The sequence below is a fragment of the Telopea speciosissima genome, chromosome 10 (assembly GCF_018873765.1).
Source record: "Telopea speciosissima isolate NSW1024214 ecotype Mountain lineage chromosome 10, Tspe_v1, whole genome shotgun sequence".
Lineage (NCBI taxonomy): Eukaryota > Viridiplantae > Streptophyta > Magnoliopsida > Proteales > Proteaceae > Telopea > Telopea speciosissima.
In genome coordinates this window covers 56,412,043-56,430,035 of record NC_057925.1, presented here as the reverse complement: position 1 = coordinate 56,430,035, position 17,993 = coordinate 56,412,043, and the positions used below count along the sequence as shown (strand labels likewise).

The 17,993-nt window shown below is 37.1% G+C and overlaps 1 protein-coding gene across 1 annotated transcript; it reads left to right on the top strand.

The window, feature by feature from the left end:
- The first annotated feature begins 7,304 nt into the window (after nucleotides 1–7,304).
- On the top strand, nucleotides 7,305–17,616 carry LOC122642125 (cyclin-T1-4-like). The gene is made up of 7 exons (XM_043835548.1): nucleotides 7,305–7,348; nucleotides 8,028–8,509; nucleotides 8,785–8,866; nucleotides 9,309–9,443; nucleotides 9,968–10,143; nucleotides 16,214–16,359; nucleotides 17,360–17,616. Exons 2-7 carry the CDS (start codon nucleotides 8,031–8,033, stop codon nucleotides 17,389–17,391), a joined length of 1,050 nt encoding a protein of 349 aa, XP_043691483.1. The 5' UTR covers nucleotides 7,305–7,348; nucleotides 8,028–8,030; the 3' UTR covers nucleotides 17,392–17,616.
- Nucleotides 17,617–17,993: the final 377 nt, after the last annotated feature.

Genomic DNA, 17,993 nt, shown 5'->3' with positions numbered 1-17,993 from the left:
AAAGGCAGATCTCAGTCTAACTAAATATTATTTGACTATTCATTACTAAGAATCTTTCATGATTCTTCATCTTGTCATTGTAATCATGGAAAGAAAGAGAGAGAGAGAGAGAAGTATTACAGAATTAATTTGATTATTAATCCTTAATTAATAACACTACGAATAAATACTTAGTATCGAGACTAGCGACCCCGACGGAGATGCTGTTGCCTCTTGGGGAGTAGTGAAGAAGGGAAAGACAGGAAACTCGGTCCTTTATTATTATGAATTACAGTTAAGTAGAGTTTTGAAGCATAAATCGGAATTGGATCGGTCGAATTGATTAATATAGATTGAAAATCAGCCTTGATCAATCTTGATTCCATTCAATTCGATACGGTGAAAAACTCTAGGGTTTTGTCACCAGATCATTGGGTTTTCAGATCTGATGGACTATGTCTAGGGATTTTGGAACTGCTTCCAATTTGATCTGAGTTGGAATAAGGGTTTTAGTGCAAAGTATCAGAACGGGTATCGACTAGTTCCAAAACCGATGTTATATTCAATACATAGGTATTGGACGTCTTTTTCCCTCGAAGCTACTAATATTGTGTCATACTTTGACCGTTTTAGCCTTTAGCCATTCAATATCATCATCCGACTTTGGCCACCGATACCAATTTCTAAAACCCTGATTGGAATCGACATATACCAATTAGTTTCTCGATTTGGATTTTAATAACCTTGGACATGAACCCAATAGAGAGAGAGAGAGAGAGAGTGTTGGCGTAGCCTATGCCATCAGTTGAGAGACCTTTTCTCCTATTTATATATGAATTGAAGGTGTGCATAGGGATGGAAAAACAACACTTAACAAATGTACTAAAGAAAAGATCAGATTAACCAATAAACACCCTATATTAATGTCGCGTGACATCAATTAATGTATCATTACAACCAAGCCGAATCTAATTGCAAAAGATGATTCGATTGATGAGGTTGGTATATCTTAGACCAAGCCCCCATTAGACTGTCAATGGATCCAATTAATTAAGCAAAGTACGTAGGAAGGACCAGCAACTATATGGTGAATTTTTAACAGTTCGATTTGCAAAAGAAAATAGATGATGGGTTAGCTTCATGGTTTGAGGCATCGGTACAATATGATCCGTATTGGGCATATGTACCGGTTTTGCAAGTGATCGATCCTAATATCGTATCAATGACATAGTACGGATAAGGGATAAAATGGTTAGAAACTCATTTTTAAAGAAGAATCAAGGGTAATTTTTTTCAATATGGCCAATCCATGTTAATACCAATCAAATATCGTATCGATTTTTGGGTTGACCAATACGATTCCGATACTGTGCACTAAAACCATGGCTAAGTGCTGATGCATGTGCTCCACATTATTGCATGCATCTCATTTACTAATTAAACTTGCAAAGGTAAGCTGTTCACGCGGAGACTTTCAACTTTCTAGCCCACATGGTATCTCGTGGGTGGCCTCACAAGTAATAGCTTTTAGCAAGGAAAAAATATTCCCTCAACTCCAAGTCTATTAGGATATATGCGCCCAATGTTTCTTTGCCACATAGAAAATGATATGGCAATTCTTTGGAAATAACGTGGATTAGTCACAACTACAAGCTAAGAAGGAAGCTATTAGGGAAGGCTAAGACAGGATTATTATCCTATCCAATTCTTAAATTGTGGCAGTGCGGCAGTGATAGGTGGAGATGTTGACACCTGGTAGCTGCTGCATCCAACAGTCCGATCTCATTGATATGAACCGTTGGATGTAGCAGTTGCTAGATGTTGACATCTCACCTAGCACTGTCTCACTGCCACACTTTAAGGAATTAGAGAGGATAATTTTTCGGCTAAGACAAACCGACAATCTAAAAGGGGGGGGGGGGAGAGAGAGTGGTGGAACAGTTAAAATATATCATGATCACATCTTTTGGGTATGCCAAGGATTTAAAATTCAGAATCATTTCAAGCGAATCGGCCGAGCTTGTTCCCAATTCATGTCGTTCTAGAGCAGGGAATTTATGCACTGTTTCAAGGGTTCAGATGGAATTTGACTGATCGATTCTGACCCAATTCCCATGTCGGATATCAATTCCTTGTTTTAAAACCTTGAGGCATACTCTCCTGTGTATGTTCATGCACCCAACAATTATCTCATGGTAATATTTATTTTTTCATTTCTTGTTTTACCACTTGACAAATTCATATTGGGCTAAAACTTGATTTGCGAGTACAAAACTTGAGGTCAACCTATACAGAACCTTGATCAAATAAAAACCTATACAGTGTTAGTGTTAGATTTCTTGTGGGCTTAATTAATTATACCTTATCTATTAGTCTGAGTCAATAGACATAAAAATAGTTTGGGACCACTTTAAAGTTAATGAGGTATTTTAGTCATAGCCATTGTGGGTGGGGCAAAGATTAGAGTTTTGTATTATAAGTACACGGTTAAGGTCCCTGAAGTCTCTTGGTATCATTCTATGTTCTTCCCATAAAGAATTTAAGAGGAGTTAGTGGGAGAAGAAGATTGTAGAATTTCCAAACCAAAAGATTTGATTGTGTTTGTCGTGATGAAATTTTACGAGGTCTTCTTCAACATACCTAAATGCAAGATATACATCGTTTCTCTCGTATTTAATCAATGTATATGTATGAAATTCGATAGGGTTTCATGTGAAACCCAAGATTCTACAAGCATACAGAACATTAGTGGGGTTGATCTCTCACCATGGTTTTAAAACAGGACTTGGTATTTGGATTGGGTTCAGTTTCCATTATGATTCCATTCGAAATTGATTAGAATTGGTCAGGAATTTATAGATTTTGCCTGAACCCTAGAAACCCAATCCAAATTCAGAGCGACCGTTCCAATTGGGATTGGCCGATTCACCTGATTCGGTTCTGAACTTTAAATCCGTGTCCCCACCCCCACCACGTATGGATGGTTCAATCACTTAAAATTCCAGATCAGCTGTGATGTCACAGTCTATCACACCTTAATGCCTTATTGGTAGGTGATATTTTATAATTTTTTTAAAAATAAACTCGATTTGTTGATATGGATTGTATCGGTCTAGATTGTTGATATCAATTTGTTTACATTTTTATTTTTGTCCGTATTATTCCATCGATTGAGATTGATTAAGAATCGATATCAATTTCCATTGGTACTGATATGAATCAGTCAATTTAACCGATCTGATACTGATTCCTCAAACCATGGGTGGAGGCCGGGGGTATTGCAAAAGTGTATCCATTCGCTGTCATACGTCATGATCTCTCATCATGTGGCAAGTTTTAAGGCTTTCTAAAGACTTCATCTATTCTGCCTTGCTGCGTGGCCATTTATAGAAAGATTAAAAACATTTGTTATCCAGACTCCAAAGTATTTGATGTGTCCAAAAGTCATTACGGTGGTCCTTGGACTCAATTGATGCTTATTTAGTAGCCACGCCATATTAACGTGTCTGCAAACAATCGCTAGCTCAGTTGGCTGGTGGCATTACAAGTTGGTGCATGCCCCCCAGGAGGTCAAGGGTTCGACTCTCCTGGTTTGCATTTGTGCCCAAAAAAGGCAACTTTATTCTCCTCCCCCCCCCCCTCCTTCCCCTTAGCTTGTAGGTGGCTTATGGACCCTTGAGTAGGATAGACAAAAAAAATAATATTAACGTGTCTTAAAATACCTCAACCCCCCCTCACCCTCTCCCCCTCTCTCTCTCAATAATCAGATAAGAGGATCGATTATTTAGAGAACAGTAGATCTGTAGATATGCAATTGGTCTTGCTTCCTTCATATCTTGGTTTATCTGGCTGGCTCGGCTTGAAACGATTACAGAACTCCAGGAGGCGACTCCCTTGCACGAAAGGTTTTTTCTTGTATATGTGAGATAATTTGGCCACGTTCCACTCCTTGGATTCAAAGTCTTTGTAATTTGGACGCCTCGTCTGTAACACGTTCCTCTCAATAAATTGATGCTTTACCAAAAAAAAAGTTTAGTTTTAATTTGTTAGTTTTCGTTTGATTTAAGATACAATATGCTTAAATTGAAATTTAATTGAAATCAAATACTTTGTGTAAAATTAAATTGAAACAACTTTAATTTTACTCGGTATTTTAGGTTCGCAAATTGCGTTTAAATGGAATAGCTTGCTAAAATAATTAAAATTGAAATGGAAATTACAATCTCATGAAGGTACAATCCCAGAATATCCAATCTGGTATCATTCAATTTTTATTGCACGTACAACTCAACAAAGAAACCAATAGTAGGTGATTTCACATAACTCAAGAAAGACACATGATTGTAGGGTTTAGTATGATTAAGGTTCGATTTATATGTGTTGCACATTATTTAGTTTGATTCAAACAGTGGATTGTAGTCTAAAATCAAAATTGAATGAAATTTTACTATCCAAAACCAAAATCAAATCGAATTTTTTTGGTGCAATCCTAAGCGGCCAATTTCGGTTCCAAATCTTAATTGATACTCTTAGGCATAGGGGGAAAATGAAGGCAATTTAGAACTCAAATATATAGGGGGAGTAATGATGACTATAGCTTTATGCCATCAACCCTTCACCGTGGGTGGAAGAAAACCTTTGCCATTGAGTAATGATGAAGATAGCTTGTGAGACATAGAGTTTTTATGTTCGATTCTAAGCGGCCAATTTTGTTTTGGATTTAAATTGATATCCCTAGGCATAGGGGATCAATGAAGGGCATTTTGGACCTCCGACATATAGGGAGAGTAATGATAACACTAAATTTATGGTGTGAATCCTTTCTGTCGTGTGTGTGTGTGTGTGTATGTGGGCGTACTATAGTCTCTATGTACTACTCATGAGTCATGACTCATGACTAGTTTTGAGAAAAGTACACGATTACTTAAATTTGGATTTCGATCTTACCAAAGTCATCTATTTTTTTTTATAATAACAGGGAGGGGACTCGTTGTTAGGTTGTGTGGCCCTCACTAGCATGGGGGCCAATGAGAGCACATGTAGGGGCATCTAACAGGGGTAGAAATTTTCATTTAAGGGGGGTCATTTTGCCTTTCTTGTGTTTGGCCGCTGACACCAGTCTGGCAGCCTTCTTTTTCCCTTAATAATATTACCCCAAACTAAAATGGGTATATTACCAAACTACCCAAAATAGTGCCCTCCTTCAGCCACCTACATATTTTTTTTATAATTTTGCCCCCACTTTCATCTTTTGTCCCTCTTTGATCATCATTTCCACACATCGTGATTGCTACAGTTGATTGGAAAGATTCTCCGGAGTTTATGTTTTCTAAGCTCAAATCCTTCTGCACTACCCAAAACAGTGCTCCTCCCTCACCCACCTATATATATTTTTTGTAATTTTGCCTCCACTTCCCTCTCTGATCATCACTACAACACTGTGATTGGCAATGTTCGTCGAGAAAGAACTATCGAAGCTTATGTTTTCTAAGCTCAAATCCTTTCTTGCACATCGATCATGGCAGCCAATACCTTCCTAGTTCCCCCAGGTAACTCCTTGATCAACCGGTGGCTCTTCTGCTTGTTAGGAGGTGGAATTTGCCTTGTCTCCATGTCCACCACCTTCACATAGAAACTTGGACATAGCGTCCTACACCGACCCTTGCAAACCCTAGCATGCTTTTCCAACATGAAATAGTGTCATTTCACATATTTATTCAAAAAATGTATATGACAATGATATATTTTGATCATGACATAAAGATATGCCATTTTCAAATTATTTTTGAAAACCCTTTTATACCTCTATCTTAAACAAATTTTGAAAATTAGACAAAGGTGTCATTAAAACACTTTCATCTTGAAATATGTAAAAGTAAAAGGAAATGCAAACATTTTTAATTATAGAGTAGAGAATGTTTCATCGTAAATAAACAAAAAAGACATAATATGAAAATTAGGCTCACTGCTTGCCAATAATTGTCATGACTTGTAGAAAGTAATACTATTCCCTTCAATTATATTAAGAGTATTTTAAATTAAAGAAAATAGAATTCACAAGGGGAAACAAAATTTGCCACGTTTATCACACAAATATTGCTTGGACCTACCTCAATGACATTTTTTCTAGACTACTTTTTTAAAGGGAAAAGATCTTTGCACAGCCCATGTAGGAAGGCCTTCTTACACCATCCATCTACTGGTTGCCAGATTTATGTTGTATCCGTATTGATATCGGCTGTGATTGATACGACACCATTTGACTTACCGACATTAGGGGTGTCAAAATTGAGACCGAAGCAGGTAAACTGGCACAAACTGAACTAAAATGATTCGGACTGAATCGCACCAATAGCTTATTGGACAAGATTCAGATGAGGGTATTACAATCTGGAAATCAAACCAAAAACCGAAAGAATCCGACATCGAAACAGAAACTGCTTCGAAACCTTGATCGAAATCGATCTACACCGATAAGAAACCGATAACAACCCAAAACCCATTAAAAAAAAGAATTTTACTATAGATTTGTATAAATATATTTGTTAAATCAAACCCAAACTGAGTCGGAACTGAAACCAAACCAAACTTTCATTATAGGTTTGGTTTTGGATTCACCATTCCCCCAACGAATCCTTCTCAACCTGAACCGACGGATTGACAAACCTACCTACCATGTGGTAACTGGACCCTTGTGTTAAGCCTAAGATGTGCGAAGCTCAACCCCTCCATTGGGCCAGACTTTTATGGGACACTATATTGGGCTGGTTTTACGGGCCAAATATCAGAGGGGACCTGATATAGTATTGGGCTGGCCCGACCCAAGTAGTTGTGTCACATACGGAAAGCATCTCGAGGGATTTCTGCTGGCATATCTGGGGTACTTTAGTAATTAAATATACTTTTTTTTTTTTAAAATGTCACCGAAATGCCTATTCACTGATTTAGCCTTTAGGGGTAAACGTAGACTGAAACTTTGTACTTTCCGTCACAGATCGTACGGCACACACATCCTCTTCAACACAGATCTAGTTGGATTAGGATTTTCTACGGTTGACATCTAAACCTCACCGTTTTTATCGGTGGGGTCGAGCTCATCGAACGGGGTTCCATGACAATTTGTCAGACCTTATATGCCCTTTAGACCTTTTTTTTGGTTATATGTTTCGCCGTTCCGTTCCTCATTATGCACCTCCGTCTCTGCTGTTACCTTCCACAAGTACAAGCAACCACTCCCACCTAAAAACGAAACATAACCAAATCCCAATTCATCTTCATAGCAAGACTAATTTTTCCAAAATCTCGTCAGGACCGAATCTTTACATTGAAGAACAGAGAAGAAGAGAGACTCATCTCTCAGTGCAAACAGGTATCTCTTTCTCTCTCTCTTTTTTTTTTGGGATTTTTGCTATGATTTCTATACATGCAAGGATATGAACTGCTAGTTTTGAATTAATGGATATACAAATCGGATGCGAATCGTTATGGATTTTACTGATCTTTCGTCGACAGATTATTTTTGTTGTTCTTTTGGGAGTTGAGGGAGGGGTCGGTTGGTCGTACGAAGATATATTCTGCTAGTTGAGCAACTGCTATCGATTTTCGTTGAAACTCGTCTCGGATCTCATTTAGATTAGGCAGATCTAAGAATTTTCTCAAATTTATGATCTTTATTGTCTCTTTTTATGTTCAAGTCATCGGAGTACCTCGATTTAGGACTCGTGTAGCTAGATTTCACAAGTAGAAGCGTAGGTGTTTTTTTTTTTAATTTTAAATTTTTTATGTTTCGGTGGTTTTTCTAATGTTAATTGGCTTATTCTATTATATCCGAATAATTTGAAGATGGTTTGTTCGATAATTCAATGATAATTGTAATTTTTCTTCTCTTTTTGCTACTTAATCTTATGCATCTTTTATTGGGATTGTAAAGTGCCTCTCTATTTATTTATTATTTCCTTCCTTAATTGGTAATGTCCAATTGAGGAAAGCATGTTAGGAGATTTATCAGTCAATTTATCAAATTTTAATCGTTGGCTGTAATTTAGCAGAAGATGCATGTCTCAAGGACTCGTCGACCTCAAGGAGGCAGTTTTGGAAATGAACTAGGGTCCTCGTTCAGTCGACACTACAGCAGCAACAGTAGTAACTCTCGTGGAAAATTTAGGGATCACGTTTATAATGTTAACAATGATGAAATTATTTATGTTCCTTCCTTAAAGAAGAGAAAATTTTCATCCTCTGGTTGGGAGAACAGTGGGAGATATTATTTGCAGTCTGGAACTGTCGGTGATGTCCCTTCAACAAGTAATAGTTCATTTCTTGCCCCCACGAGAGCTGACACTAATGCTTACACACATACAAGCCATAAACGTGGCCACTCGGAATTAGAGGATGTTGTAATCTTTATGTCAAAGGATGAGATTGAGAGATGCTCTCCGTCGAGGAAGGATGGTATTGATTCTATTCGAGAAACACATCTACGTTACTCGTACTGTGCCTTCCTTCAGAATCTTGGAATGCGGCTGGAACTGTAAGCTTTTTTTTTTTAAATCTTTGGTTTTTTATTTTATTTTATAAGATGGTACTTCTTCTCAAGCGTTTCTTGTGAGATCTAATATATCTATACTAATTGTTCTATTGACGTGAAATCGAAGTCTTTCATTTTGTCACATTCTTTAAAATTATCTAGTTTCTTCTCTGTTTACGGAACTGATTCAATTAAAGTGTAGCTTTCAGAATTAGCTGTTGCTTATTATGATTTGAGGCTGCATTTACTGAATGAATTGCATTTCTGTATTTGCGCAGACCACAAACTACCATTGGAACTGCCATGGTCTTATGCCACCGGTTTTTTGTCCGAAGATCTCATGCATGCCATGATAGATTTGTAAGTTTCTGACCCCTTATTATTTGAAACTATCAAGATGTTCATGCTACATCCTTCTACAGGAGAAAATACTGTCTGCTTCAGCAATCTGTGGGCTCTTCTTGTTTTCCTTTGAACATAGCATGGTCTTCCCTAGGGTTTGCTAGTTGCATCCTTCTAGAGATATAAAAACTAGTATTTTATTACTTCCATTTTGGAAACTTCTTCCTTTTCTGTCTACATGATGTGATGATTTTATCATTCTATGCGTTATTTTCTGAGAATCCTTGTTTGTTTATCCAAAATTATTGACTTCACTGCCTTCATCATTGTTTTATTTATTTTGCAATGATTTCACCACCACTGTGACTTGTCATGTGCTCTTAGTGCTAGTTTGTTGACTCTTGTCTTGTCCAATTTATATTAAAAATTTCATCATTACTAATTCCATCCCTGTATTCAGTTGATTGCAACTGCTGCTCTGTTCCTTGCTGCAAAGTCTGAGGAGACACCGCGACCTTTGAACAATGTATTGAAGTCATCTTGTGAAATTTGTCATAAGCAGGATCTTACTTTCTTCTCCTACATGCTTCCTGTTGTGAGTATCTTTAGACCTTTTTGGCACTTGTTCCTTTTGAAGTTATGAGTATTAGTCTTAACTCTTAAGACATTGACAACACTGTTCCAAGGAGAAGCCAAATATCTGCTACAAACATTCATGATTCATTGCTCTAAAAGCAATTTCCAGTAATCTATCAGAAGGGGCAGGGGCAATGCTCGTTATGGAACCATATTATATCCATATGACTCTTGCTTTTTGAATATTTTCAAAAAACAAGCCTGCGATTATACATTACTATTACACTATAAAGGAGATTCATAATTCAGTTCAATCCACCTTGGGGATTTAGCAGTCTTTGACTTGTCCTAAAACAATGTGCCTTTCAAGCATGGATCATTGGGGGCAAACAGAGATTTTTTTTTTCTTTCTCCTTCTCCTATTCTATTTATATGTTTACATGTGTGGCTTAGTCTGTCTCTACCTTTCATTGTCTAATTTTGCTCCTTTGTCTTCTTCTCTCTCTGTCTCTCTCTCTTTTTTTTTTTTTTTTTTTTGTATAGGACTGGTTTGAGCAATACAGAGAACGGGTGATTGAGGCTGAGCAAATGATACTGACAACTCTAGATTTTGAGCTTAATGTACAGCATCCTTATGTTCCTCTTACATCTGTCCTTGACAAATTAGGACTTTCACAATCTGTTTTGGTGAACCTGGCACTGAACTTGGTGAGCGAAGGGTAAGTGCCATTCTTCTTATGTCTTTCATAATCCATTGATGCGTTTCAAGAATTTATTCTCTTCCCTGAAGATGGTTGCTTTTGCAACCTTTAAAAACTTGCATGATTTCAGAGGGTTCTGAGATGGTAATGACACGAGCAACTGATGGAGTTGGTTTATAAGCATGCCTTATTAAACTACATCTCAATAATAATATTTACTCAGAATGGGCAGGATCCTTGGGAGTACTTGTGAACTGGACAATGTATATGATAGCCTTTAAGCGGGTTTAATGCTTCTTCGATGGAGGTGGGGGAAGAGGAAGGGGCACTCCAGCAGTCTGAAAGTCTATACTTTTTCTTGCATCCTATTTCTTTTGGAACTTCTTTAACAATTTTCTTCCATACTCTCAACCTGCAGTAATTATCCTTCCATCGGTCATATAATCTGCCTTACATGAATAGGATTTGAATGCATCAGAGCTGTATCTCCTAATTGACCATGGTGTTTTCAGTTTCTTTCATATCTAAAAGAAGCTATTACAACTTAGCCTTTAACCTTCTCCTATAGGAAACCTAGGCTTTGTAACATTCCAACTTACTCCAACAGGAAATGAATCTTGCTTGTGGCTCCAGTTTGCAGGTGCATCATGAGTGTGAGAGCCTCTCTGCAGACTCCTTTTATTTTATGAACTTAAGAAATAAGGCTCATTATGAATGCTGCATTGCTGCATATGACTCTTTTAGGTTTCTGCAGATAGTCCTTTAGATGGATCCCAAGGTGGTAGACTCTTTTTCACATCCTGTTATAATTATGGAGACTGCCTTATAGCTGTCAGCTTTGTGACAGACAAACAATCTATTTAAACATATTAACTTCAGTAAAGCCTTTTTACTTGTTTGGTTGCACTGATCAAAACAGTGTATCTTCCCAATAATATGGTTCTTAATCATGATCACAGGACCCTTGCTTGGGTTAGTAAAGTTTTTCTTTTTTTTTTTTTGGGGGGGGACGGGGACGGGGCACGTAAAAATGAGGTAGTAAAGATTCTGTTAGACTTATTCCTTCTCTTTGGATTTTGGTTTCTGACAATCAATGGATCAAATTTTCTACTGTTTACTGCTAGAAATTTAGCAGCAAGAAACAGGAGCCAGAGAAATAACCAAATTATATCACCCCCCTTCCCTCTCCTGCACACACACAGGGGGAGAGAGAGTGCTCTGGTCTTGCTCCCTTTCCTAAATCCTTATGAAACCTTGATTGTGGAACACATTTTTTTCGAAAGTTTGTCCTGTACCATATACATGCTGAACAAAATCTTTTTCTTAATTTCAAGAGCCGGTTATTCAATGTTTATTGTGTGTTGCAGACTGAGATTTTCCGACAGTTTTTTATATCTTGGGTACTTGTTTGCTGCTTTTGCTTTTTCCATATTCCACTTCCTTTTTTTCGAGTTTTATAAACTGCCTTTGACCTGTGTCAGTGTTTTTTGTCATTGTTTTCTATTTTTTATATGAAAAGTAGCTTCTCTAGCTAGTCATTTATGGTGTGGCATAATGATGTTTTGGCATGGCATATTAATTGCAGGGTCTTCACAAGAATAGCGTGCTCACCTGTATGATATTCTTAGCTGGCGGATTGATATGCTGTTCATGGAAAGTTTTATTTTACGTATGAAGTTGAACTTCTGTTATGTTGTGGATGCATTCTATGATTACAGTCCATTACCAACTTGGTCCCTGGTTATTGGAGATAGCCAGAGACCTTACAGGACCAGTTTTGTTGTCTACTTACCTGCTTTATATCTTTATCTGAAAATCGGGATGATTCCTAGTCTCGCATGGACATCTGTAAAAAATTGGCTGCCTGTTCATTCAGTGCTCTATGTCCACCAGCCTGGAACCATGTGAATCATCCTTTGGAGACCGTGAAACAAGAAATAATATATTCGAATATTCTTGCCATCGACCAACGGTTTAATTTAGTGTACTGAAGGCCGAGGCAACTGACAGATTATGTCACTAGGTTGATCAGGTTAGTGCAAATATATCTGGCATGGTTATCTAAGGGATGTCCTCTTGATTGGATGGTCTAGATAGGCTGTCTTTATGCCAGTTTTTGGATAGTAATGGCTTATGGCTTCATAGAAGTGATTAGTTTTTACGAGTCATTTCAAAGAATTTACACCTTTATTTTCAGTTTCAAAAATTGTTTTTGCATAGCCTCTCTCTTTTTTCTGCAACCCCTTCACCATAGTTCGGGTTTTTTTTTCCACTTAAATATGATGCACGGCTTCATTATTATTCCTCTTTTGATCTTCGCTTTCATCCTGTAAAGCTTCCTTCAAGATTGACAAATTATTTCAGAATGAAGAAGAGAATATGCTTTTGTAGCTTCACCTTTGCAGTTTAGTTCATGCTGTGGTCAAAGCTACCTTCTTTTTCATTCTAAGCCATTTGAGGCGGGATAAAGCTTACACAATATTTATATGCTGTTGGAATCTAAACAATTTGGATTCAGGCAGCCACATTATCAGCAATAGTGGAGCCAGTTGTAATAGGTGGTATTTTTAGAAAGGACAGAAGCATTAAGGTTTTCTTGTGGCCTAGCAGTATCAAGGGATCTAGAATGTGAAGGAAAGGGAATCTTTGGAAAGTTTTGAGTGATGGACACCCTATTTGGTTCTTATGTTGGCAGAAGGCTACCCCTTTCATGTGATCTCTTTGGTGTCTACAAAGGTTATGGGGTCCTTGGAGGCTCACAGAAATCTTGTGAACTGTTACTTGAGTATGGAGTTGGAAATCTTTTCAGCCATTTTCCTATATAAAACTATGTAACCATATTGGCTATTCATATGTAGAGTTTCTTTTTCTTTTTTTTTTTGTTTTTTGTTTAATGGGGGTGGGAGTTGAATAATTCATATGTAGAGTTGGCTTCACAGGAGTATTTGTCAAGGGTTTCTTAATTAAGCCATTGCTTATTTTGATTGTTTTTTGTTTTTTTGTAGTTATTGCTCTATTTTTATGAAAAGCCATTGGCACAGCCCCCCTTCTTTTGGTATTATGTCTAAATTTTCCTTTTCTTCTTCATATTACTTTTAGCTATTTTATAAATCCACCCATCAACTGACCTGAACCACAGCGTGGACTTGTGCAGTTTTCCCCTCTTCACTTATTTTTATGTTTCCATATTGCATACTTACAGAAACAAAGGAGCATTTTTGGCTTGGGCTTGCTGGAACCATATGTTGTCTTTGGCCCATAGAAGATTCCATGGGGCAGACATAGCATGATCATGAAATTCTCCACCATCTGATATTTGTATTGTTTTGGAACTCCAACAATGGAAACTATAATTGTCCAATCCTGGTTTATTGGGCATGACCTGTTCAGTGGTGGCTCTGGATACTCCTTACATGAGGTGTACCCCTGCTTATCAGGTTGCAGACCAGTGCTGGGGTCCTGTATCCCCTAACTAAATATTTCCATATTGTTTAATATGCCAATAAGAATGATTTAATATTTTCAGTACAACCCTGTGGACAAGTTAGAATGTTGGCTTTCCAAACATCTATTTGTTTTTGAACCATTATGTGTACATGCCTAAGGTACATGAGTTGTGGATTTGCCCTTCCATGTATTTCTATCCTCTTAATTCCGGATTTATAATACCTGGTATAAGCTGTAAGCATGCATTTAAGTTTCTTGCCTTGTTGAGGCCCTTGAGGGTTATGCTGGTGGTGCATGGGCATATAGTTGATATACAATGTATCATTCTAAAATGAATTTTTTTTCCTATTAATTTTGCTCCTTTTTATTTTCTAATTATTACTTTGGTCTAAAGAATATTTCTAGAGGCAGCATCTCTTGCATAGCCATGAGCATTCTCCCCCCCCCCCCCCCCACTTTTTTTTTTTTGTACTTGTATAGAGGGTGGGCAATGTGCAGGAATCATAAGCTTCGGTGTGTTTTTGGCCTAGAATCACCATTACCCACAGCTTCTTAGAAATGGTTTAAGAACCTGAATGGTCCTCAGATTCTTGGTTCATTACTTCTCACTTTTTTTAGCCTTTGGTTGCTTCTTAAAAATGACCAGCGATATATATATATATATATATATATATATATATATAGATATAGAGAGAGAGAGAGAGAGAGAGAGAGAGAGAGAGACCTTTTTCTTTTAATTTTACACCCATAAGGAACTTGTCCCTTGTAGTTGTCCAAAGCAGCCATATTACATAAATACACAAAATTCTACTTACTTCAATTAAGAAAAAAGGCTCAATAAAAGAAAAGTTTCTAAGTTTTTTTTTTTTGGTTAAAAAAAAATTTCTAAGTGACAACTTGCATTATACCAGTAATATTGTAATTAGGTGTATTATGTAGTGATGACATTTTCCATTAAATAATCCTTGTGTTATATAACAAGTTATTAAATTTTCCAATATCGTCACAGTACACTGATGAAACAAAGATTCCCAACTTTCTGGGCTTCTCAAGTCTATATGCCATATGGCATAGCTTGTCCTTGGGAAATTTTAGAGACTCTAAGCGAGAACTTCTTTAGACCGTGATCAATCTATTCATGAAGGAAGCAAGCTTTCTTGTAATTATTTAAATATGCTATATACATTACCCAAGAAGCTGTTGGGGAGAGGGGGGGTACATGTGCTATATGCAACTGCATTCACAAGTTAATGGGTGTTAATGTATAGTTTTATGCATGATATGTGTAGTGCATCCACATGTTTTGTTACTGCACTTGTAGTTAACATGATGAGTGAGTCAAGTCACTTGGCTGTGAAGACTTCATTTGGGTGAGTCTTGAATGTTGCTTATATGTTGATGCATTTTAAGGCAGAAAAAATCCTTTCTATCAGAAGTATTAAATTATGTTAGCCTTTGCTTTCCTGCCATTAAATGCCATAAACCAGGACCAAATCACCATACCATGCAAAACTTTACCGATTGAATGTGTTTTCAACCTTACGAAGAGGCATTTTCCACTCCTGGTGAACCAGTTACACGTAGAAAAATGTCATGGGATCTATATTCTTGTCAAGTTATCCATAACTTTTTTTAGTTATTTAATTTCGATGGCGTCTAATTTATAAAAAAAAATATATGTATTGCTATTTAACTTGTAAAAGAGGAGAGCGAATTGTACTTTATTCCTACTTTCTACACGCATCCGTATCTCTTAAGTGGAGGATTTTGTGATAGTGTACTATACTTGAATCAGTATATGCTTTTTGATATGATATGATTGTTTCTTATGAGTTTAACCATTTACATAAGTATTTTTTGTTTTCTTCTGCCATATATGATAAATGTGATTTTCTTGGTATACTCCCATACTTACATGTGGCTTTGCTATAGTGACTAGCGGCAATGCTTATATCAGTTTTCTTGGCTGTTTATCCTTGGTGTGTGCCCTCGTACATTTTTTGTACATTTTGTTGCCCATTAGGATACTTCCTGCTTTTCAGCCTTGGAAGTAGGCTTATATACTTGCACATGCATGTGCTATGAATTTTACATCATGCATGTTAGCATGACTCTTCATGCAACACTGTTGACCAGAAGATACCATGTACTTCCTACTTCATGATTGCAAATTGAAACATCCCATTACCTATGGCAATGGAATTGCGTGTGGATTGCTGTGTGTGGACACCCCTGTAGCAGAATTGGGCCTGGAGCTGATGAATTGTTCTAAAAGTTTTAACATATTGCTGTAGTTTTGGCACTGAGCCAGCTTTTCTGCAGAAGATTCCTGGAAAATATTCCTCCTGGTTGCTGCATTCTTAGTTGGTAAGGAAAGAATGTTTAAGGAACTGGCTTGTTTTCTGTTACTAGTAATCTGTTTGTTGCTGTCTATTTGTCTTTATGATACTGATCAATTGTGCTGATGTAAAAACACCATGTACAAGAAATTGCCGCTGATATTTAGTGTTGCTGCAGATGGTTGGTTTGGCTGTTTATTTATCTTTCGTCCGTCTTGAACAGTGCTTGGCTTATATTTATTTATTTTTTCAGTCTTTTAGGGCAATTGCTTGCAAATGAATGAAAGCTTTTTTTTTGGCAGGCTTCGGAGTTCACTGTGGCTTCAATTTAAACCCTACCACATTGCTGCTGGAGCTGCGTACCTTGCTGCCAAGTTCCTCAATTTTGATCTCGCTTCTTACCAAAATATTTGGCAGGAGTTCCAGATCACACCATCTATTCTTAAAGGTAAGAGTATCTTCAGTAATGTTTTTTCAGGTTTTTTTTTTTGGTTTGGCAGTGTAAAGGCAACAGGGCGCTTGCCTGTGTGTCATCCCCCTCCTCTACCTCCTCTTTTTTGTTATTAAGAAATGAAACAGTTGACTGGGATTATATGCATGTTAGTTGCTCAATTGCACCTAAAAGAAAACGTTTATAGTGCTGAAATTCATTTTGGAAGGACTTCCAAACCAGATCTTATCTAATCTGTACTTTAATAAGCAGTAGGAAACCATGACTATGGTTGTGTGTATCATCTAAAAGCACCTTTATTGTAAACATTGTTTCATGCTAAGTTTTCACATTTTAGCTCATTTAAAAAGTTTTTTTTTCCCCACTCAGAATGGTGTTTCTTGTGCCAAAACTAGCCGAATCTTATCTATTCAAGATTATGAAGGGTTAGGAGGGCATAGACTTCTTCTGTGAGTCCTAATGTTGCTTTTTGTTGGGATTGCTGTTAAGTGTTGACTTAAGCAATTGTATTATAAGCTTAAGGGCTGTGGTTGAATGTTTGGATAGAGTGGGATTATAGAAAAGTTGAGGTGAAGTGGGTACTATTTTCCTGCACTTTCCCAAAGTGATGATTAATGTACTTTTCCCAAACATACATCAGGCATTCCCAGGTCAATATATCTCAATATCTGACCAAAATTGGTCGATCCTGTGGAATGGGTGGGGAAAGTGTAGGTTATGCTATTGTGCACAATTTGATCTCTACATCCTAGTCAATATATCTAGTTTTGAAACTTTGAAGCCTTTTCCTCTCTTGTACTTTCTAGGTAGGTTTTAAAAAAATGAATAAATAAATAAATTAAAAGGTGTGGTTTTGTCTTCATACTGTGCTGTTATATCGTTTCCCCTTTTTTATCTATGGGAGAAATATTGGCTAGTTTGTGCATCTATTTGTGAGATCCATCTTATATGCAGATTTCTGCATCCTAACTATTTGTATGATCCATTTTCTATACAGATGTAGTCCAGCAGTTGATGGAGCTCTTTTAGAACAGAAGATAAGCAAGTCCCCTCGGTGATTTGCAAGAGTGTGAGTATATATGTATTTTTGTTTTATTATGTGATGCAATACACCTGAAGAAGTCCAATGGTGACAAAATTTGTTCCACTCGGATGGAAAAGGAACGGTTAGGCTAGACAAATAAAATCAATCTGTCTCTTACACTTGCTGCATAAAGTCAACAGGTGATTGAAATGGGATATGGTGTGCATTTGAGACAGTCCCTTTCTTTGATCTACTTATACCATTTAGATTTTTCTCTTTTTTCATTGCACGGAGTTTTCTTTCACCCATGGTGAAAGAGGAATCCCTTCACCGATCGCCATCATTCTATTGGATGGAATCCTGGGGACAGTAAAGGGTAGTTTGGGTATTCAACATATGAGTTGAGGTTGGCTGGTAATTTTTTATGGCAGATTCGTGGGTGAAGGAAAACTGACCACCTTTTTCATTTGCCTAGTATTTATTGATAAAAAAGTAAAAAAGAGGGCTTAAGCCTGTGAAGGGCCATAAAGACACATATGCAGCACTAGAAACCCATCGATGTCATGTATATTATTACCTCACTCGAGCCTGAAGAATGATCTTCTTG

What these genes read in the sequence shown, in the direction of transcription:
- LOC122642125 (XM_043835548.1), top strand. Translation starts at nt 8,031, where the DNA reads ATGCATGTCTCAAGGACTCGTCGACCTCAAGGAGGCAGTTTTGGAAAT. An exon ending in CTTGGAATGCGGCTGGAACT is followed by an intron (nt 8,510 to 8,784) that starts GTAAGCTTTTTT and finishes GTATTTGCGCAG; the next exon opens with ACCACAAACTACCATTGGAA. An exon ending in TCTCCTACATGCTTCCTGTT is followed by an intron (nt 9,444 to 9,967) that starts GTGAGTATCTTT and finishes TTTTTTGTATAG; the next exon opens with GACTGGTTTGAGCAATACAG.